Source organism: Mugil cephalus, chromosome 21, assembly GCF_022458985.1.
Source record: "Mugil cephalus isolate CIBA_MC_2020 chromosome 21, CIBA_Mcephalus_1.1, whole genome shotgun sequence".
Taxonomy (NCBI): domain Eukaryota; kingdom Metazoa; phylum Chordata; class Actinopteri; order Mugiliformes; family Mugilidae; genus Mugil; species Mugil cephalus.
This window is the reverse complement of record NC_061790.1, coordinates 14,321,880-14,344,187: the sequence shown is the minus strand read 5'-3', so window position 1 is coordinate 14,344,187 and position 22,308 is coordinate 14,321,880. Positions and strand designations below refer to the sequence as shown.

Here is a 22,308-nt window from a genome sequence, read left to right as displayed (position 1 = left end):
TAAATCATGTTTTAGCTTAATACCTATATATATTGCTCACTATGTACAACTACATAGAGAGTTAACCGTAATGAACAGTCCGTGTACGTTGCTATAATGAACAGCAGAGGGCGCTAAACCCTCATCACAACCAGTTAGGTTCTTTCTAGGTTAATTACATGGGAAGCCATGCTTTCCGTTCATACAGCTTTTGAAAGAGTTTTTTTTGTTATCTTATCGTAACAGATTACAGTTACAATTATTATTATTTATTTTTTTTGCATCGTGTCATAGCTATGCAAAAGTTTTAAATCTGCATGTTTTTTAGTATTTCACTATTTGTCTAAATGTTTAAAATGTAAACAACCACACAGGTTACCTTCTTACATCTTGTAAGAATAATTATTCAGTGAAATTTGATACACGTCGAGGAGTAAAAATCAGCGCCATCATTAACAACGGTGCAGCACTGTTACATTATAGCAGTGTGTTGGAAATGAAATGAGTCATCGGTGACAAATCAGTGTCATGTCAGCCCAAGACAATCAGCATGAGATACGAACCCTAATCTCATTTAGTGCGTTCTACCGTTTTCTGTGCTGGTGTTATCTTAATAATCATTAACTTAACCACTGGCTGATGGATGCAGCACCCGTGGGTTCAAGTTTTATGTCCAAAGCTACTGAGGCAGCTGATTTTACCATATCATGTTATCTCATAGTTAATATATAAAAGCATAACTTAAAGCAACATGTAATAAAAAGCTATAGTCGGGCCGTTTCTCTTGTTTGAATGGTGAATTCTGAGGTATCAATTACAGATGTCAGATATAGAATAGCATTTATAATAGGATCAGCTTTTCATCCACTTAATCATCCACTTAAACGCTTTTCGACTTGAGCTGCAGCTAATGTCTCCAAGCGAGTTATTGATCAAGTACAAGCAGCGACTAGCAGCAGAACGCTTTGCTTGTCTGCAAATTGCATCAGTGAATAGAAACTATTTTGTCATGACCAAAAAATCTCATCTAGGGGAGTATTTATTCTGAATCCTTTATTTTAATTACAAAAAAACAAAAAACAAAAAAAAACCTAATCAAACTATGTGTGAGTCGATAAATGGTTACATGATAATAAGAGGATGTTTTAATAAGCGGTTAAAATGAGCTTTGGTTCAGATTAAGATGCAGGTCAATGAATTACAGTGTCTGACTATGGAGGATGGTTCAATTTAAAAGTTTTTGTACATTTATTTCAGATGTCAAAGAACAAAACTAAGTCAAAAGCAACTGGACTTGAACTTTTCAGACATATCCATTTATATTTCCAGGTAAAGATGACGTGTGTGCAGCAGAACAATGTGTATTTAAAAAAAAAAAAAAGAAGAAAAAAGCCAAGGACAAAATGAGCAAATACAGGTTTAGATTTAATTTACATTACAAGTGGCAGTCACACATCAAGTCTATACATTTTTCCTGGTTTTCATTCTTACAGATATACAGACAATGCATGCATCGTGAGTTTGTAGCGGACTGTGTGCTGGGACTTACACTATGTACAAAGAGCATAATATACAGATTGACTTCTTATCTTTGTGGCAGAAAGAGGGTGTTGTTGTGAAGCGTTGGAATTACAGACAGGAAGTATTGGAAGTATTTCGTAATTCTGTACAATTTCATCTATGGTTTATTCTAGCAGACGATGAGTGGGGTACTAATGACGCTGTGAAACAAAAGACCAGAGATACACACATTTCTCTCCCATAAGGCTCTGGTATGCGTTTGAACTGTCGCATAGAAAACATTCTTCTGCTTTTCCTCGACTCAAGCAAATAGACATCCAGTACATCGAGTATGTAGTGTGTAATTCACATCAACAGCAAGTAACTCAGCAAGCTGATAAGTAGGAATTTAAAGGCATGACAAGGAGAAACACGTCATTCATGAGGACATTCATCTGATTTCTTTTAAGTGCCACCAAGAAGCGAGTTTTCATTAATAGCGAGCGGCTCCGTCATTCAACTGCATATCTTTGTATTATTTGTTTTTCGGCAAGACCTACCCAGCAACAGACTGGAGCAGTTTGCTGGAAACACAGCCAAATAATTACTCACCCCGCGAATCGAGACAATAAAAATAACACTTCACCTGATGGCGTCATGCACAGATAAAAACATAACAGCCGAATAATAATAATAAAAAAAAGAATGACAGCATAATCTCAAATCATCATAAACCTATTGACATAGTTTCTGCACCTGTTCCCCAGTTAACTTACTCTTTAGCACTTAAGACTGTGAAGAGATGGAACACATTGGCTTCATAAATACTGCTATTATTCAGACGTAGATGAACAGGTCTTTGTCTGTCAAATGTGAAAACAATCTAATAATAATAATAATAAATGTGTATGGCTGCCTTTGTGTTCTGACTAAACATCCACCACCTCTTTCAATGCAAAGTTCCAAGTTATGAAACTTAAATGAATACAGCAGACGACCTCTGTAGCGTAGTGAGTGGAGTGGAGAACATGGAAGTGGTTTTACTTGTGTGCAACTATGAATGAGCGGAGGACGAAACGAGAAACGTTGCCAAAATCAGCCTTTCTTGAGAAAAGAACACTCTGTGGTTTAATCATCTGTTCCCATCTTGAGTCTCTCGAGTGCACGCGTGCAACGAGATGGATTTAAAGATATATGTTAAGGTAAATTTACGAGGAGCTGACACCGGAATCGGACTCCGCGCTCTCAACCTGGGCTTTGGGGGCGATGCAGGGCGCCATGGAGCAGGGGATGGAGTAGCAGGAACAAGCGGAGCTCTTCAGGGTCTCCTCTGTGATGACCTCCTGCAGGGAGTGCTGCTCCTCTACCTGGAAAATGTTTGCCTGCTCTCCTTGGTCCTCACAGATGCTACAGGAATAAGGAGGAGACGTCAGTGACAGTAGTTAGTTCATCTGGTGCCACATGCGTCAATCTTCAGAAACCTGCTTAGAAGCAGAATGCTGTTCTAAAACAGGACATTTGGATATAATAGTAGTATCAGAGTAGACTCCACTGACATGATCCTTAATACAAAGCACTGCTCCAGTGGATCAAAAACTAATGTTAGTTCAACTTACAATTCATTCATTTCAGTTTTATATTTTATCTGAAAGAGCAAAAATTCCCAACAAACACAATGCAATGAAACTACACCAGTCCTGCCTTAAACTATCAAGCTACGTGGTAATTACCCTGAGCATGCACCCACAGACATTACTGCTGCATTCCTTTGGGCCATGAGAGTGATTGCACTGGTTACCTTTCTGACACTTTTCTGACTTTAAAGTGGGACTGAACAGTTAATCTACTTCAAAACTGCAGTTTGACACGAATAAAACATATTGTGAGGGCTGCAATTCTGTGTCCGAGATTATTATCATTGCTTTATTTAAATTTATATGGGCAATAAATACTGGAAGGAAGCAATGTTATGTTTGCACTAGAATGTAGAGCAGTTAATATTTATATTGTATCTCGTGGTAACAAATTACATTCTAACAAATATCTGTTCAGTCCTAGTTCAAAGATTTCTGGATGCCATCCATCCAGTCACTGCGGACGCCATTGCCTTTTACCTGATTGGCATGTACCAGACTTTGTAAAGCAACACACCCAAAGGGAACAAAATCTTAACTCTAAGTGGGTCACCAAGTTCAGCGTGGGCTGGTACGCCGGCTTATCAGTTACCTTTGGCAGGCTCAGTTTTACACCCTGCACCAGAGCAGATTAAGTCAGGTATGAAACGGAACCCTCCTACCCTCTGCCTGGGAGGTATGTAAACAAGTTTTGCTTACAGCGAACACACCCAGACGAGGCCTATAGCCAGTGTGAAAGGTTCAAATGAAGGCAGAGAATCCAGTGCAATCACCCTTTCTGTAAAGAAATCATACTGTAGCGCAAAGCACGTCATCCACTGGCTTGACATGTGCAAATAACATTGAATGTATTTGCAAAAATGTGCTGCGTCAGAGGTGGACAATCACTTATGTGGGGAGTAAAATGTAGCCATCTTTCATCTTAAACTCGCGCACATTAAGCAAAATAGATTCAAACTAGCAGCACGAGGTAGTAGGAACCAACATGTCACATTACAACCTTCTCATGCAGTGAACAAGCCATTCACTGTTTGTGCATCTTTTGCTTCAAAACATAATTTCAGTCGAATGTCAAGCAAAAAGATAAAGAGGGCTTTTAAAGCACAAACAAACCAAAACAATGCACAGGCATTTTTTATTTAAGTGACCTACGTATCGTGTACGGACACTAGCCTCAAAAATGATAAACATGGCAGTTGACCAATCAAACAACGGTGTTTAGTACAATCCCAGTCTGTAAACAACCATTGCCACTGGAACTACAAGTACTGTACCGTGAAGGTGAGGGAAATATGATAAGTCAACCGTCTTGCATCATTGTCGGGGAACTCAACTGTTCCTCCAGCATTTAATGGTTTATTCGGGTAGTATTTGAAGGGGGAGCAAAAAACAAGCCAAGGGGGTGTTGAGTGAGTAAATCAACAAAACACAGCCAGGAACCAGAGAGACATTACGGGAATCTGGAGAACTTGAGTCAAAATACGGCACCAAGCATTCACAAATTCTGTAAAAAAGAGGGACAGTTATCACATCAACCTGGAGACGGCAATTTTTTTTTTTTTTTTTTTTTTTTAATCTCAGATGCTAAGTGAAATCTGGACCCTGCAGGGAGGGACAGCTGGGTCGTAATGAAGGCTTTCTCACGAGTGTTCTGATTTCTGATAGGGTCCACAAATGTCTGGACCAAAGTGCTACCAGAAATATAGAGCAAATGTCACCGTACGGTGAAACACAGAACTGAAACGGCTGAACAAACAGGTTCTGCTTCCCGCAAAGATGAACTATGTCACCCCTGCACACAAGCTTTATGTAACTGTACTGGCAAAACGTGTGCGTCCATTTCACAAATGACCAATCAGTTTTGTAAAAAGCTGCGACAGATGCCAAATTTTTGTACATGCCTTATGTAACAGTGCCTAGAAAACCTGCTGACAAACAGCTCAATAGGTACGGGTGCAATGGTTTTGAAAAGCCTGCTTCGTAATTTTGGTGCAGCGTGAGGCAGAACAAAGAAAATAACTGTGTGTGCAGTACATGGAGCAGGTTGTTATTCAATAGGCAAAAGCAGAAAAACGACAGTCGTTGCACCGTGTGCTATCAGTGTCTGATTAGAACAGGTTACGTTCTAATCTGGACTGGAGCACTCAGCTCAGACTGTGGTCTCAAGCTACGGATACACAAAACAGACATCAAAGAGCTACCGGCAACAAAAGCCGCCTGTGACATCCGCTCACGTTGACTGTGTCTGGGTCAAAGAGTTTCACTGGAACACACTGCAAAGGCTACAGCCAAGGGCCAGCTGGTACGCACGATCTGGACATGAAAGATAATAATTCTGGGAAGCCAGAAGAGATACTATGAGCTGAGAGGCTACAAAACTAGGATGTACAAGATGTAACAACCAGCTGGAATGCAAAAAAAAAACATGAACAGCACGAGGTGTTGACCTGGCCTCCAAATTCAATAGATCCCAAACTGATCGATTATCTGTGGGATGATGCACAGAGGCCCACACAGACAACATCCTGGTACCAGACACCAGCGGACGCCCTCAGACGGCCCATGTCCACTCTCTGATGAGTCACAACTGTTTTGGATGCACAAGGTGGTCATAATGTTATACCTGATCAGTGTATTTCACACTTCAAGTAAAACTAAAAGTACTTCAGATTCTAATAGTGATGAATCTTTTCCATTAAATATCTTGAGTTTGAAAAGCATTTCTTTTGGGCTCCATGCCAGTTACTGTATAAGTGTTCAGTACACAAGTGACTTATTTTACAATATGCAAAGGTGCTTTATAGATTATACTGAATTCTCACATCCATATCCCTTTCATCTTTAATGGCCAACTTGCATAAAATGTTGTTAAAAGCATTTGAGCGTTAATAGGTGTGACAGCGACATTAACAGACACGCTCAATACTAAAACAACACTGTCGCAGAACCTGTAGCTATCAATCACTTCTTTATTTTTACAGTAGAGGGAACAAAGACAAGCAGCGGCTCCCTGTCAATCATTCAGAGCTGTGAGTGTCTGCAGCATAGTGGCTGAAACGACAGCATACAGCCACAGCCCCAGCTTAAGAAATCCAACGTTAACTGACTGTGGACTAGGAAGAGTGAGGATAATAAACACTGCAGTGAACACTGGGGAAAATAGAACTGAGAACAATAACAAGAGGCTTAGAAATTCACATCAATAGAGCGTCAATTCTAAAAATAACTGCCTCTTATCATAAATAAGCTTGAATAGGAAATATTAGTTTGCTTCTTTGAATTGGCCTTCATTCGTTTATTGTTTTGTGCCTGGGAGCCAAGCAGGTTTTCCAATGTGCTAAATAAATGCAAATGCAACTAAGAACAATGACTAAAACTAATAATCACTTTAAGATAAGACAATTCTATGCCCTGCTATTACAGCACAGTGACGCTGGATGCATGCCACATACAGTTCATGATTGTGTTTCTAGTGGCCACCACAAGAGCGCCTGTTTAATTTCACCTACCTATCATAGATGAGCCCATCAATGCCCTGCTCTCTCAGCTTCCTTCTGATTTCGTGATCGTTGTTGTCATCTCCCCAGCTGAACACCACCAGGCCTTTGGACTGGGCGTCTCCGATGAAGCTCAGGTTCTTTAACAGCTCCTCAGTGTGGGCACTGATTCCCTGGGAGAGCGACACAGCAGGTCCAGTCATGTTTACATACTTTTTGTCGGTCAAAATATTGGAAAGATACACCCAAATGACATGAGACAGGAACACTTTATAGATAAGTTAAAAAAAAAAGAAGATATATGCATATCTGAGAAATCATAAAGGTACGTGGACAAATATTGCTCACCAAGATATTTTCACTCTCAGCGAAGCTGATGGCAATCTGAGTGGTCTGGCATCGGATGTCCATCAGCTCAGGATACTTGTCTGAGATTCCCTGAGTCAGAAAAAGGATGGGGTACTTGTTCTGCTTGTGACGCACCCTGTAAGACAAATATAAACAGATTTCATGAGCTGCCGCAGAGCAGACCTATTTATAACCCAATCCTAGGAGGACAGCATCTGTTGACTGGCTAACTCTAATGAGAGACTGAGGATCTGTTAAGCAGTTCAGCGTTCTGAGTGATGCTTTCTAAGGTGATTAACACAATGCAATAAGTGAAAGATGAACAAAATGAAATAAGACAATAAAATAAGCAATCTTTCAAATTCAGCTTTGTGACAAAGGAGGGCTCTTAACATACTACTAAACCCTTTATGTCTGTTCATGTGAGGTTATTGTGTGGGGGGGGGCTTAGTTTCCAGAGCCCAATCACATCTCAGAGGAATGTTCTATTCTTAATTGAAATGAACTTACATGGTGCAAATATCTGGGTCGAAACAGGAGAAGACGATGCGTCTTTTTCCGCCTTTTTGCAGAACACAGGACAGGACGATGTCGAGGAAGGTGTTCATGTTGAAGTAGGAGGATAAGTTGCCATCCCATGACCCGTCCTGTCAGCACAAAGCAGCAAACATCAATTTAGTTCAACAACGATCATGTATATTCTCTGTATTCTGCTTTACAACACTCACCTTCATCTGGCAAATCCACTTGAGCTCGATGTTGAAGCCGACGTGTTCAGGAACAGCTTGGAAAATCTAGAGAGAGGGACAAAGAAAGTTGAGTAGAGCGAGTGGAGAAGTAGGCGGGAGTTCATTAAAGATTGAATGAATGAAGCCTTTAACTTGAACATGAGAAAACACCAAAAAAAGAAAAACAAATCAAAATTCAAAGTATTAAGAAGCATATGCTTATTGAATCCTACTCCTTCTCATTTCTCAGTAATTGATTTCAATTCACAAATTACTGTATCTATTTAAAAGTATGTTGCAACAGCTCATGCATATACATATTTACATATGTACATAACCTTCATGAAAGTCATTTACCTGTGAGAGCGACGGGAACGGCTGATGCTCATCAACTTCTTCTTCATCTTCCAGCAGATCTGAAACAAAAATGGTTGTTCATGTACATTGTACAAATGTTCTACTCAACTACTCAAACAACGAGACACATAATGTTCAATAGAAGTGGATCCAAGGTCTTAGCAGACTGTTGAGGGATGAAAACACAAAGAACAGGAGCATACCTTTGTGATCACTTCCCTTCATGGCAGTAACGTGGGCCAGCTGTTCAATTAAACAAAACACACAGTGGTGTGTCAATAGTGGTTTGTGGCCAAAACTGGGTTTACTGAGGTCACATTTACATGTGTTATTGTAACATTTGTGTCAAAATTTGAAAAGAAAAGAAGAGAAATGAAGCATCATTCATTTTTTTTTGTCTTTTCAAACCACACCCTGATCAGCCACAACATTATAACTGACACAATACAGACAGAAGAGCTGAACACTAGGTTTACCTTTAAAAGCTGCAGCTGATCAAATGTCAGGTCTTTCACTGGCACCTCAATCAGCTCCAGAGCATTGTCATTTTTCTGTTGAGTCACAGAAATAATCCTTAGTACAAGAACGGACCTGAATGAAAAAAACTACAGAGTACACTACCATTCTCTGTTATCCAGAGAAAGCTGACAATAGTGGAGATCTGATTACAGCCGGGCTCAAATTTACCTTCTTAGTGGATATGCAGCAAGTCAGATCATGATATACGATAGGAACAGCATCTTTGGAGAGGTGAACATCAAACTCTACGTAGGCTGCACCCTGTCAGTGGACAAACAAAATATATTCAAATAGACGCCAAGGAACGGAGGCGAAGGAGGCTTTCACTCACGCTTTCATCGTGTTGTCGACTTACATGACTAGCAGCACTTTTGAATGAGGCAATTGTGTTTTCTCTGATTCTGTGGTGCCTGTAAAGTAAAATCCAAAACGCATTAAGGCTCAGTTCATGCATTTGTGTGTGATATAATACTAATTAATCAATTCATAACCATGTTATATGAGAAACAGTTATGTTTTTTTTTCCTATTTTATGAGCCTTCATTTTATCAACTTAATGTTCAGGAATAAATTTCCTGGGTGACTCACTTGGCTGCGTGTGTGCTGCCTGCTCCTCTGTGGCCCACGTGCAGCGTGCTTCTTTTCTTCCAGTACTTGGTGTACGACGAGCTCATGTCACACTGGAACCCCTGGATGGGTCGGATTACCAAGTAATCCACTACGGATAACAAAATACACAGTTGAAACCAACTTCCTTGAAGACGTTTCGCCATCAATCCAAGTAGCTTCTTCGGTCCTAAATGACTGCTGGCAGCATGTTTTGTATAGAAAATGACGTGGACGAGTAAGAACCTTCACAGACGTAATAATGACAAGGTGAAAGGGTTTGTATATTCACAGTGTACACAGATGTTGGGACTCAGATTTCTCAGTAGGCTGCCTACAAACTCTCACCTCTTACTTTCCCGATGGTCTGCCTGAAGTTCCGTCCCATTATTGGAAGTGTGGCTACTCCAATGTCTTTGCCACTTTCCAAAAACGAGGAAGAGAGCAGGCAGGCTGTGCCCACATGTCCTGGATGGACGTCCCCCTGGACTACGTGCTCACTCAGATCCTCCTGTAAATAAAAAAATTAAAAATAAAAATTAAGGATTAGTAGAAAGGATTAATGCAGCGCTAATTAATCAGATTAAGTGTGCACAGTTATCAGAGGCAGTTTTACCTCAAAAAACTCAAAAGTGAGCTCCAGGTTGTCTGGCTCCATGGTGTGGATGCTGTACTCGGTCCACTGGAAGGGACCCAGAGCGTACCCACACTCGGGCTGCGAGTGGCGTGACTTGTAGCCATTGGCGCTGATCATACTGGTTTCCAGAGTGGTGGTCATCTTGGGCCAAGTGGGCGGACTGAGTTCCTCATCATCATCATCCTCCTCTTCCTCTACGCCCTCTATTGCCAGCTTGATCCTGTAAACAAAGATACAAATAGAAAGTAAAAACCTGATAAAGCAGCACTGAAGGACACATACATTATATTTGGGGAAAAATATATTCAACAAAGATTATATTCTTAGCTTCTTCTATTATAATTATTTATGCAGTCCTTATGTTACGGTCCAGTGACAGGGTGCTAAGGTAACAGCAGGACTGTAATGATCCGCACTGTGTCGCTTTCACGCTGGACTTTCTCTCGCTGGTGTTAAATTTGGCCTCCGTGTCATCCTTACCTGAAACGGGACTTCTTGAATTTCTTCTTGGTGATGGACACCGGACACGTCTTAGAATAGTGCAGGCGCAGGCGGATTTCTGTCTGGCAGGTCAGCCACCCGGAGTCAACACAGTTCACCCCATCTATAGAAATGGAGGGCACAGACAGGAAGCTCGTGATGAGGCTGAATATCCACTTTGTCTCTCGGGAATGCTGACCACAGAACCGGCGTCAGCTACAATAGCAGGGAGGAGGCTACTCTTTGTTTTGTTACAATACACAACTTAAAAAATATGCTGTACAAAACAGTCTTTAGTCAATAACTTCTACAGTGCTTCTTCAACATGCTTTTGTTCAACTTACTGTGAATTCCAAATTGTCCATCATTAATAGTCTGGTGTGCTGCTGCAAAGATTTTTAAAAAACAAGCATTAGAAACAGGATAGGGGGACTTTAATATTATAAAAGTTGAAGTCAGATCAAACCAGAGCACGTCCAATGTGTAAGAAAAGCCTAAATGTAAGTTTGGACTAGTGAACCAAGATGTCAAATATTAAGACATCATTGGTTTGCTCTGAATTTCACTTCCCTCAACTTACAAGAGAGTTTATTGTTTTTGTTTTTTTTCTTATTATGAGCATTGAATTGGGGTTAATTTAGATATGAAACTACTCAAACACTTCTGTTTTAGAGGCAGAAAAGGTTTTAGTAGGATTTACAAGCGCAAAATAGACAAACAGGGGTGGGGTGATAGGACGCGATAAAAAAAAAAAAAAAAAAAATCAAGCAGTGTGTGGACATGGCTGTAACAATCAAGCTTGTTTGTAATGGGCTTTGTTTGCTTTAGGCTAAAACAATGGTACATTAACTAGAGAGATCTACAATGACAGATTATGGCATCTAGCGCACTGCAGTGTTTCCTCGATAGATTATTCCAACCAACAAGTTCGCTCCCTGGCTTTTATAACAAAACACACATACAGTGCCATAAAAGCAAGAAGCAACAGAAGCTAGTCTTTAAGAAGGAAGCACTGCAGTCCTACACGTTGTCCAAAACCTTCACTGGGATAAGCTAGAATGAACTACACTGAGACCGGCAACTTTAAGTTACAATGCAAGGGCAGAAAACTGGGGGGGGTCTATAGAGGGGTCCAGTATGAAATGCTTCACTAAACCCAACCAACCCATACACTGTTCTTTTGTTGTTCTATACCTGTGGGGCTCATCGTGCGGGGCTGATGATGGGTCTCCCACATATTGACTATCACCTGACAGGGGCCACCTGCACCCTGCAATTCCAATGTTGGGTACAATGTTAGGGTTTTCAGATCAGATACATTGTGCTACTTTCCAGTCTAGTCGCAAAGCCGCCTTTGGACCAAACGGCGAGAAAGGAATTAGAGCTGGTATAGTCACCAATCCCCAGGTAGGGCAGTCAGCCACCATGGGATGGAATCTGAAAAGTGGATTTGTTAATGAGGAGAAAAGAAGTTTGGAATCATTTCTTTGGTTACATGTTAAGCTTACGTTTCCACATCCGCGTAATAGTGGCGTCAACTAAAGCAATAACATTCAACATATTTCAATTACACCAGGGTGGAACTGGTGTAAGACTACCCAGAACTGGAACCAACTATTAAAAAAATTGGTTGGGTGTACGTCACGTTTATTTAGCTGCGAAACAAAAAGGAAAGAAAATGAAAGAAAAAGAGTATGATTCAAATGTGCAAATGTCATCAAGAAGAAAAGGGGAACTGCATCAGCTGTAAAAAGTTAAACATCATCAAGTTTCCGTTCGCAAGGCACACGAAGAACACCATATACAAACACAAAGATATCAGGTCTGCACAAAGTGAGCTCCACCCTTGAGAAAAAAATGGCACCCCGTCTGTGTTAGGGCAAAGCCACCACAACCTGTAGCCACACATTCATGTTGTTTTCTGCTACATACAGCAACACGTTCATGTTGTTTTTCACTAGATATCAGCCATGTCTATACTCTGATTCTATATTCTTGGAAATGTGATCCCTGCTATGCTGGAATGCGTGTACTGTATGACCTCCATACATACAGGGAGGGTGAGCAAAGGCTCACCAAAGGCTCACGTGCTAGATTAGAGCAGACCAGCTGGATAGTATTCCTGTGGCTGGATATACCACAACACCGACCTAAATCTTTTCCAAAGGGCATAACTTTAGATGTAAAGATAAGGAGTGCAAAGAACTTCAGAATGTTTTCCGATACAGTCCCACACAGTTTCAGTTAATGGCGACTTTAAGCTAACAAAACAAAAACAGACAAAACTTGTTTCTCCTTCTCCCAGAGCTGCAAAAGTACACGCACCAGTTATCTGGACTAACAACATTCTTCTGAACAACAGACAATGAACGACAATGGCTTAAGTGCATTCTTGTACAGAAAAGAGACTCACCTTCGACTCCAGAAAGAAGCCTTTGAAATAGCGATACGTGGAAACAACACCTTGAGGTACAGTGACGGTGGTGGTCCACGTGGATCTATTATTAAAACAGAAGATTATTATTTTATCAGAAAGTATTGAGTGTATTGAATTTCAGCAGGGTTCATATGATTTAATCGTTTAACGTACGCATCGTCACCAAGAGGATTTAAGGTCACAGCTTTTTGATGACTCCAGCTTCCCAGGGCTTCGCAGCTGCCGACAACTGCAATCACCTCCCCTGCGGACGCACAAACGAGCTTTTTACCCAATGAAAAGACAAGAACACTGGCTGAAACTTTGACTTCGACTTTAACTTGGAACATGCTTTAATATAAAGGGGGTTGCAAACACGTGCCTTAACAAAATTGTTCATGTAAAGAAAAAAACTCATCTGCAAGCTCATTAGGTACACAGTTGAAAGAGATAAAGGTCCAAGACCTTTTTACATCCAGCCATCTTGCCGATGACCTCTATCACTTTATAGACTCTCCTGTACTGTACATTATCAAGACTAAGGTATTATCTCAACCTGTGCAATATTATCTCAGTCTGTGCAATATTATTTAACCTGTGGCATATTACTTCATCCTGTGCAATACATCTGACACTTTTATTGTGCAGGCTTGGTCTGCGTGGGTATGCATGTATTCTAGATGTGTTTTATTTCTTTATTTCTTTATGTATTAAGCTGCCAATTCAGGTCCTCGGGCACTGCTGTTCACATGAATTATATGGTATGAATCGTGTAATGAAAATAAAGGGAATATAAGGGGACGTGTTATAATGCAACAGTCCTGCATTAAATCTTAGCTTTGTGAAGAGCTGCTGGTTCAACCGTGCTATTATTTTGGAGACTGTGGTTTGTGGTGGATTTGAATTTATGTACAGTTGATCATTTTGACCACCACATTAAGGTCAGTGTGATAAGTTAAATAACAGAAGCATTAGTTTAACAGGACCAAACTACACATTCCAAGATGACAAATCGAACTGTCTCCTTTCTGACACCGTCTCCAACATAAACTGAAAATTTGAAGGATTATTAAGGGGGATGCATTTTCACTAGTGTACCTAATTATTTGGCACTTGATCTAAGACACCTGATCAAGTGAAAATGCAAACACTTTGCTACTATAAAATGCTACTACTACAAATGTAACCACTGAATATGGAGGCTGAAGGCCAGCAAGTGTTTGTATTTGGCATAAAGTCAAGTTTAGGTTCAGACATACCTGGAGATGTTTGTCCCCTGACAGTTAAGGTCACCTGAGTGGTCTCCATGGTTGACACAGGTACAGAGATTGGCAGCAGAATCAAGCTGAAAGACACGAGCACAAAGGTGGGCTACAGAAACCGAGAAACAGTCCGGCACATTCCGTAAAATGCGTAAAAATTACTAAATATAAAAACACAATACTAACAGCTACCTTTAATTTGGCAGCGTTATGGCTCTTGGCACCCTCGGGGTTGGAAAAGTCACAATAAAACCGGTGCGACTATCCGGTTGCGAGGCATCTGTACGAGAGAAAACCCAATCAACCGACCGCCCCGTCCAGCAACAGCCATGGTTTCCCAGTCAATCAAGCGACGAATCGATATTTAAGCTTGACCTTAAGAAGAATAAAAAACCGCAAAACATCTACGAATACAAGTCCTAGTGGAATGTGGAAAGAAAACAAACTCGACGGACGTCAAAGTCCCGTGAAATAGGCGCCTAAACGTGGCAGACCAGAACAACGACAAAGCGCTGCTCGCTGCTGGCGAATCTAGCAAAACATCCTGCTGCACGTGCGTCGACCCACCCAACGAAAAGAACTTCCGCTTTGTCATTTCACAATAAAACATTTATTGACAGAATTTATACGGGGGCTGTCGAACTCATTTTAGTTTGGGGCCAACATACAGCGCACTAACATAACAGAATAATAGCCTCTAAGTAACAACAACTTAAGATTTGTTTTATTGAAAAGAAGAACAATTAGATTAGGAGAATGTCTACATTTAATAAACTATTCTTGAAAACAAATGAAATTTCTGAGTGAAATTTAAACTGCTGTTTAGTCCTGGGTCTCAGTGCTGTATTCTGTCCAATTGTCATTCTAAAATAGTGGACAAATTAGAAATAGCAAGTATTTTCAATGAAAAACTGCAGTCTTTGCAAATTCATGCTGAACACAGATAAGACCCTCCAGTGAGCTGTTTTTGATACTGTAATTTATACAGTAGATGGTATTAGACTTCTAAGATAAATAATTTAAAGAACCCAGAGCATGGAATAATGGATTGAAATTCTCTCTATATGTAGGATTACACAGGCATGCGGATCATTAAAAACAGACCTTTAATTTACACTATTACAGTAAAGGGTGTTTGCGCTGCAAAAATGTGATTAACATAAACAAAACAAATGTTCCTTATAGTCCAATCCAAGGCATTTTTGCTAATCTTTTCAGGTTAAAACAGAACCAAACAACTACCAATGTGGGGCGCAAGGGACGTTAGATGTGGGACGCTCATATTCTCTGTTTCAAGCTGGTTCTGCTATTTTAGACTGATTCTTTTAATACCATGAATAAAAAGATGTTTCGCACCACATTTGCATAAGACACATCCTAGGAACACAGTTTCATCGACTAACCAATATTCTCTTTAAAAAAAATTCAATCTCTAGATCCTTTATTTTGAAAGCATCGTTTCCATCTTTCCTGTTGTGTTCTGACCATTGGTTCTGACTTCCGCTTTCTACTTGACGAAGCTGGCTCATACCGCCCTGCACCGGATTTGCGGGATGTCAAATATGCTGCATTCATGTACCGTCAGAAATTCAATAATTACATGCTAAGAGCACATGGACGACCTACTAAAATTAGTAAAAGTAAAATCGCATATTTTTTAAATCGTAAAAACATTTGCCATATTTTTAGCTATCGTAATTTAAGACCTCTCTCGCTCCAAATCCTTTGCGGTGTTAAGACATTTCCACATGGATGTCTGATACAAAAAAAGTGAAACACTTTGAATAATTTATGACCAGAATGTATAATAAATAAAGCTAGGATTACAAAATAATGAAAAATGAAAGGGAAATATTGAAGCATTAATCACGATGCATGTAGTGTGTAGGAATTTACGAGCTGTGTATAATGCGGCACCAGCTGATGCGCTTGTGTTGGCTACAGCTGACAAATTTAGCAAAGAGAAAAATAGCCGCAGTGGAAGGCATTGACATAACATACATACACAACGAGGTGACAAAGAGCAAGAACATACCGTTAGCGGCGTCTCATAAACTTGCCCATTTTCGTTGAAAACTTCTTTTGGAGACGAGGATCGAGTTGTCCGGTGTCAAACGGGAGAGGGGGGTTTTGGACAATGACGTCATGGACGCCGCATCCTTGACTGCGGATCGAAAACAGAACGAAACAACTCACAAACGCAGACCTGTTTACAAAACACAGCAGCCGTGGGTCGGGGGAATCCGCTTCTTCGAAAGCGTCCTGTTGCGTAACAGGACGTAAATGTTAACGTTCCCGGGTCAAGAGCGAAAAGATCACTTTACAATACAGTATTTGGCTGTCTGGTACTGGGAGGGATCGGGTGATGTGGCCTTTCTGGCTCCAGTGTGCTCCCAGGATCACAGACAGGATGGTTGTTGTTGCAACATAGTGCACTGGAGACTGAATAGCTTCTGATATTGGATATTTGTTTGGGTATTTTTTATACACCAATTAGGCTTAACATTATGACCACCGTCCTAATATTACGTAGTTGTCCCTCGTACATCCAGAACTGTTGTGACTCATTAGAGAAAGAACATGGACTTCTCAGAGTGTTCTCTGGTGTCTGGTAACAGAGCTTTTCTAGTGGGGGCCTTTGGGTCCTATGGGTGGAGGGGAGGGGGCTCTGTGGATCGAGTGAATTTGGAGGGTGTTCTTGTTTTTGAAGTTGGAAGTTTAAGTGTGTGTGTGTGTGTGTGTGTGTGTGTGTGTGTGTGTGTGTGTGTGTGTGTGTGTGTGTGTGTCTGTCTGTGTCCGGCTCCATCCTGCTGGGGATGGCGGCTGCTATCAAGTAGTGTCATTGGTATGGGGTTGTTGTCCCTGGTCTGGTCTAGGTGGGTGGTACATGTCTAAGTAACATCCACACGAATGCCACGTCCAAAAGTTTTATCGGCATAACGTTTAATTGTCACAAGATGATCAATGCTATTCAATTCTCCTGTCTGTGGTCATAATGTTGTGGCTGAGTGATTGTAAGCCTGTTTGCTGGGAGATTATGAATAATAATAAAAAAATATATATATTCAAGCAGGCTTATACCTAGGACCCCCTTTAAAAGATTAAGTCTTGGTGATAATTCCATGAACAAAGTTTTGATTTCCAGATTAGTTTGTGTGAATCTCCTAAATCTAAACCAACGTTTAGTCTGTACCACCCTCTAGTGGTCAAATAGAGAACATTGCACTCTGAAGTACAGCAAATCAACACTATGTTGTTACAACTGTATAAACCTTACCAATGCAGTATCTCATCTCTCACATGTAATATGCCTTTAAGCCCATGAACTGTAGAAACAAAGCAGCACTTTCTAAAGTCTGCTTGATGAATTGGGTATTACAGAGTTTCTTATGTTTAGAGGCAGACAGTGCAGAGCACTAATGAGCACGATGAGAGTTTTCGTTTTAGGACGAGCTCGCTCCTGTAAGCAGGCCGGCTTTGTTAATGAACACCAGTGGGGCCGCGCAGTGAAGAGGCTCTGGCAGGTCTTGGAGTGTGTGACAGTTATCATGTTGACCTGGGAAAATGCGCAAAATCTCTTCTCCGAATGGACAGAGCTAACTCGAGAGAATGTATAAGCCCCGGTATGTATGCAAGAGTGAATGTACAACCCAGATACCATCCCTGGTGGAGAAGTGGATCGAGAATGCAAGAAAGAAAGAGAGAGTCTTGTAAGGACTTGAAAGAGTGAAATTAACTGATTAATTGAGAGAAATCATGATGAGTGAAGAGACTTATGTAAGACTTATGTAAGAAACTGTCTTATGTAAGAAATTACATAAGACAGTTAAGCAATCCTTAAAGGACACACAAAGTAATGAATATTTCAGGCTATTTCTCAGCACTCAGCAGTGCTCTCATTACAAATCACTTTTACCAGCTACAACCTGGTTATGCTCATTCATCCATTTGCAGTTTTGTTTTGTGTGTACACATTTCTCCATCAGTGCATAATTGGGAAATAAATGTTCCCTGAGACTGGAGCAAAATCACCAGAATTGCAGAAGGATTAGATCTAGATCTAGATAGATAGATAGATAGATAGATAGATAGATAGATAGATAGATAGATAGATAGATAGATAGATAGATAGATAGATAGATAGATAGATAGATAGATAGATAGATAGATAGATAGATAGATAGATAGATAGATCAAGAATCATTAGGAAGTAGAAATAGCGTTCTCAGAATTCAAGGTAAATTACTGTCAGAGTTTCCTTTTCCAGGTAGCGTGAGTCATATTCACCAGAGCCTGGGACGCTATTGTCATTTTCTCGTGGGGAAAAACAAGAGTGAAAAAATACTGACTTAGTATCTTTCATCAATTCCTTCACTATTTGTGAAAGTTTCTCTTATTTTGAGATTTTTATCTTACCTTTTCATCAGTATTTATCCTTCTTATACTGTATGACATACTAATACTTTGAGAATAGCTCTTATTATTTGGATGCACTAGCTACTTATTTTAAGCTTTGCTATTATTTTCTCATGCTGTTTGTTTTAAGATGTTCTCATTATTTTCAAATGCTGAGTCATAAGTTTGAGCAGTTTCTCAATATTTTGAGGCAAGTAAATAAGTATTCTGAGGTATATTCTAATTATTTTAAGATAACAATTAATTAAATTTGAATAAAATTACTTGGCACGTTGCAGTTTTTTTTTTCACAACCGCTATGACCCATTTGTCAGAACCTTAAACACTTTTTCAAAACTGTTAACACACGTCACGCCTGAAACACACAATTCCCTAAACAGTTAATTTCATGCTAAAAATCACGCAGTGTAACTAAAGACAGACACACACTTCCAAAAGACAATAATACACTAACACAGTTCACCAAATCCACCAAAGCACCAACACACGTTGTCTTCCAACAGAAGCATTTAGTCAGTCACAGCACAGTGTCATAAAAAAACTGACAACTGATGGAATAACACAAACTGAATCACTTTGCATGCAAATCAACTTTTTTTCCTTTTACAATCAACAGATTATTGTATTGACCATACATGTACCTTAACGTTTGTGACGATGTTCTTCATTTTTCATTTGTTGGGCATGAGTTTTGTTCCTTTTTTTGTACAACACTCAGTACACTTGTTTTTTGCAAGTCCTCCACCTTGTCCCTTGTCTTATCTTTTGTTCTTTTCCCTCACAAGATCCGCCTATACTGTAAATATAGGTGATGTGATTGGTGATGTGATTGAAAAAAGCACCTGAGCACCTGAGCTGGGTGAGACCGCAATCAGCTGTGATCGATGTAATCTCAATCCATTAGTTTTGAACATGAGGTTTTCTGTTTTGACAAACCATGTGAAAGCAATTGAAAATTCACCAGTTAACATCTACTGTTTTGGTCTTGATTGAGCTTGTGTGTGAAAGGAGTTAAAACCAATTTTTTAATGTGTTAAAAATGTGTGTGTTTTGTGTCAAAAGAAGAAGAATTGTGTTAATTGTATAGCCCACACAGGCTGATGTTGTGGGAACTGTGTGAAGAGTTTTGAAAAAGCGTATTGAACAACGGGTCATAGCGGTTGTAAAAAAACTGTAAAGAGCTGGGATATGCTCCTCCCCTGCGTGGTTACAGAAAATGAATGAATGAATGCAATTAAAGACCAAATGGCAAACACGTGAGGCCGTGAGAACGGTTGTCTCACAGTGTCACCTCCGTGTGAGAATGCATCCAGTGTTTCTGGCCACTGAAGTACCAGATATATCTACCACTGAGCTCAGGAAATGAACAGGCTGTTTCTCTCGTCCCACTGAAGGAGCCCAAGGCTGGACCTGACCTTTATCGTGATAATCTACAGTTGTTGTTGCCACATATTGCTGTCGTAACACGATATTGTGTGGTTTCCTATTTGCTCATAATCAGTAGCAACAAATCACTATTCCCAGGACATGCGCGCAGCTGCGTAAACATGTTAATTTGGTTCCTCAAAAGCAACAAATGACTGGGTCACATTTATGGAAACATCAGTTTTATTAATGTGTTTGCACTTGTTCCTTGACATGGTGAGATATTTCATTCTCCCAGGAGAAATGGGAAGTAATTGCCTTCAGGGCGTCCTTCCAGTCGGGTTAAAATTGACAGAATATTTTTTCTCCTGCATGACGTGAATAAATCTATGAACAGAAAAACTGCAGTAATGATTCAGCTCCAGCACGTGAAGCAGCGAAGTGCACACCCATGCAGATCGCAGTTTTCGAATGAAGATGGGTCGTACGAACCGACGCGTGCAAATAAGACAAGCTGTGGTGCCTTTATTAGTTGAAAGGAGTGCTTTCGCTGGATATATTTTTGATTGAGCCTGTTTGTGTTTGAAAGAGGAGTGCATCCTTCTCTCTTATCTCTATCTGCAGGCGCTGCTGACCAAAACTGCTGGAATATTTTACATCAAAAATATGAACTCCGTATGAGAGATTTGACTTTTCAAGATCTTAAAGTGACTCTCACAATGTGGGAGGACAAATATACACACAAAGCTGACTGCAGAGAGAGAAAATAAAAACAATTCTTCAAGTCTGAAGTCTTAGACAGAACAAAACATGGTGAATTTAAAACAGTAATTGCTGAGTCATCGCAATCATTTGCCACTAAAATTCAGATTGCTGAAACAATATCAAATAAAAACCCTTCAGCGAATTACTGCACTAAATCCTTTCACACCACATTACAAAATGTAATACTGTGCGATGTGTTCTCACTGAGGAACACCCAGACCAATCGAAGAAAAGGAGAGGTTTTTAAGTGTAAATTACGCTCATACCAGCCTGAAATAACATTAGCATGAGCAGCCAAGCAGTGGTCACAACGGGAATCCGGGGAAAACTCCACAGATCAAGGCATTACACCATATCCCACCTGCCCGTCAGAGGTGGTTAGACAGAGGAAATGAATACTGAGGGAAGGAGATGACAGCAAGAAGGGGGGGGAGATGTATTGAGAAGACGTCTTATCTGCGTTTGTTTTTGCAATGAGAAACACAACAACAGCTCGAGGGCTGCGACTGTGGGTTTTTTAGCAGCGGCCTGAATCGATGTGGAGACAGGGCTGTGAGATAATAAATTTATCCACAGGCTAAATTTAATTTCCTTTGAAAGAGGAGAGTGGAGAGGACATCATTCCAGCTCTTTGTTGTGTGCGTGCGTGTGTGTGTGTGTGTGCAGCTGTGAGGTTTTGAAACATTTCTGAGTAATGGAAGAACAAAGAAAGGCAACTCTTTGATTGTTCGGAAGCTCTCTTTTAATCTGTATAGACAGAAAGTGATTGCAGCAGATATTTATGTGTCTCTTCGCGTAGACAGGCTCAAATAGGTGACAGCCCGCTTCGCACATCAAAATTAAACTCACTGCACGTTGGCAGGTTTGACGTAGATCAGGGGTCTACAGCAATGTTCCCTCTAATTTTTCATGTGTCTGAGCATACACACAAGCTCCCTGAGCACACCGAGGACCACTGTGAGCAACATTTACAGAGTAGACCTTTCTCACTCGAAAAAGAAAAAATCTCACCCAGTTTCACTGCTTGTTCTTCTATTTCAGGGCTGGGCAATTAATTTCTACAGGGAGCCGTATGAAAAACCTGAACTGTGTTGGAGGCCAACCCAAACGATAACTTGAACGTTATTCTGCTCAATATTAATTTTCTCTCATTGTAAAAAGCAGTAAATTATATATGTTGATAAGCTACTACTGGTAATCAGAAACATAAGAATATTGTGTAAACAGAGTTTTGGTGTAGGTTGAAGAGGAAAATGAAACACAATAGATCTGTAGTTTTGGACATGACGCATTGGAATGTTGGAAACTTTGTCCTCTTTGGAAAACTTCGACAGACCAAGAAGTGACCATGTAGCTACATGAACTATTTTCTGTATCTCAATAAATCTCAATAAATGTTTAACCCTTTAAGACCTGAATGTCCGTCTGCCCACAAAGAGAAGCTTGCTGTATTTGAATTACCGTAATCCCCGATGGATAATATTCAAGTTGCGCTTTCTAGAAAAAACGCTGCCATTACGGTAATGATGACGCACCGCTGCTGTCGGCTGCAGGTTGGAGAGCAACGATCGCGGAGCCTCAGTAAGAGAGAGTTGTTTGGAGGAATTTGTTGGTAAAAACAAAGTTAGTTATACCCTTGAGATGTCACGAAGGTCTTCCAGGCAAAAGCACAACTAACCAGTGTTCAGTCACAATGAATACTGTCAATAGCGCAAACCACTGTGATTTACGGTAATTCAAAACCGTTCAGGCTTTTGAGGGTTAATAGATGGCAAGAAGCTGTTTCAATCTTACTTTTT

The 22,308-nt window shown here is 40.3% G+C and overlaps 1 protein-coding gene across 6 annotated transcripts; it reads right to left on the bottom strand.

Moving 5' to 3' along the window:
* Positions 1–1,386: 1,386 nt before the first annotated feature.
* gpcpd1 (glycerophosphocholine phosphodiesterase 1) lies at positions 1,387–16,296 on the bottom strand. Of its 6 annotated transcripts, none has more exons than XM_047573388.1 (21): positions 15,999–16,295; positions 14,156–14,243; positions 13,961–14,046; positions 12,876–12,966; positions 12,699–12,783; positions 11,480–11,555; positions 10,630–10,671; positions 10,286–10,409; positions 9,785–10,025; positions 9,517–9,679; positions 9,151–9,280; positions 8,918–8,972; positions 8,731–8,823; positions 8,520–8,594; positions 8,247–8,286; positions 8,044–8,102; positions 7,687–7,752; positions 7,469–7,605; positions 6,959–7,094; positions 6,623–6,783; positions 1,387–2,886 (listed from the first exon to the last, which is right to left on the bottom strand). In XM_047573388.1, the coding sequence occupies exons 3-21, from the start codon at positions 14,007–14,009 to the stop codon at positions 2,688–2,690; spliced, it is 2,022 nt and encodes a 673-aa protein (XP_047429344.1). In that variant the 5' UTR covers positions 14,010–14,046; positions 14,156–14,243; positions 15,999–16,295; the 3' UTR covers positions 1,387–2,687. The 6 variants fall into 6 exon arrangements, with proteins under 6 accessions (XP_047429344.1, XP_047429346.1, XP_047429343.1 ...); XM_047573391.1 differs by lacking the exon at positions 15,999–16,295 and adding an exon at positions 4,568–4,617 and having other exon boundaries at positions 2,696–2,886; positions 14,156–14,730; XM_047573390.1 differs by lacking the exon at positions 14,156–14,243 and having other exon boundaries at positions 15,999–16,296.
* Positions 16,297–22,308: the final 6,012 nt, after the last annotated feature.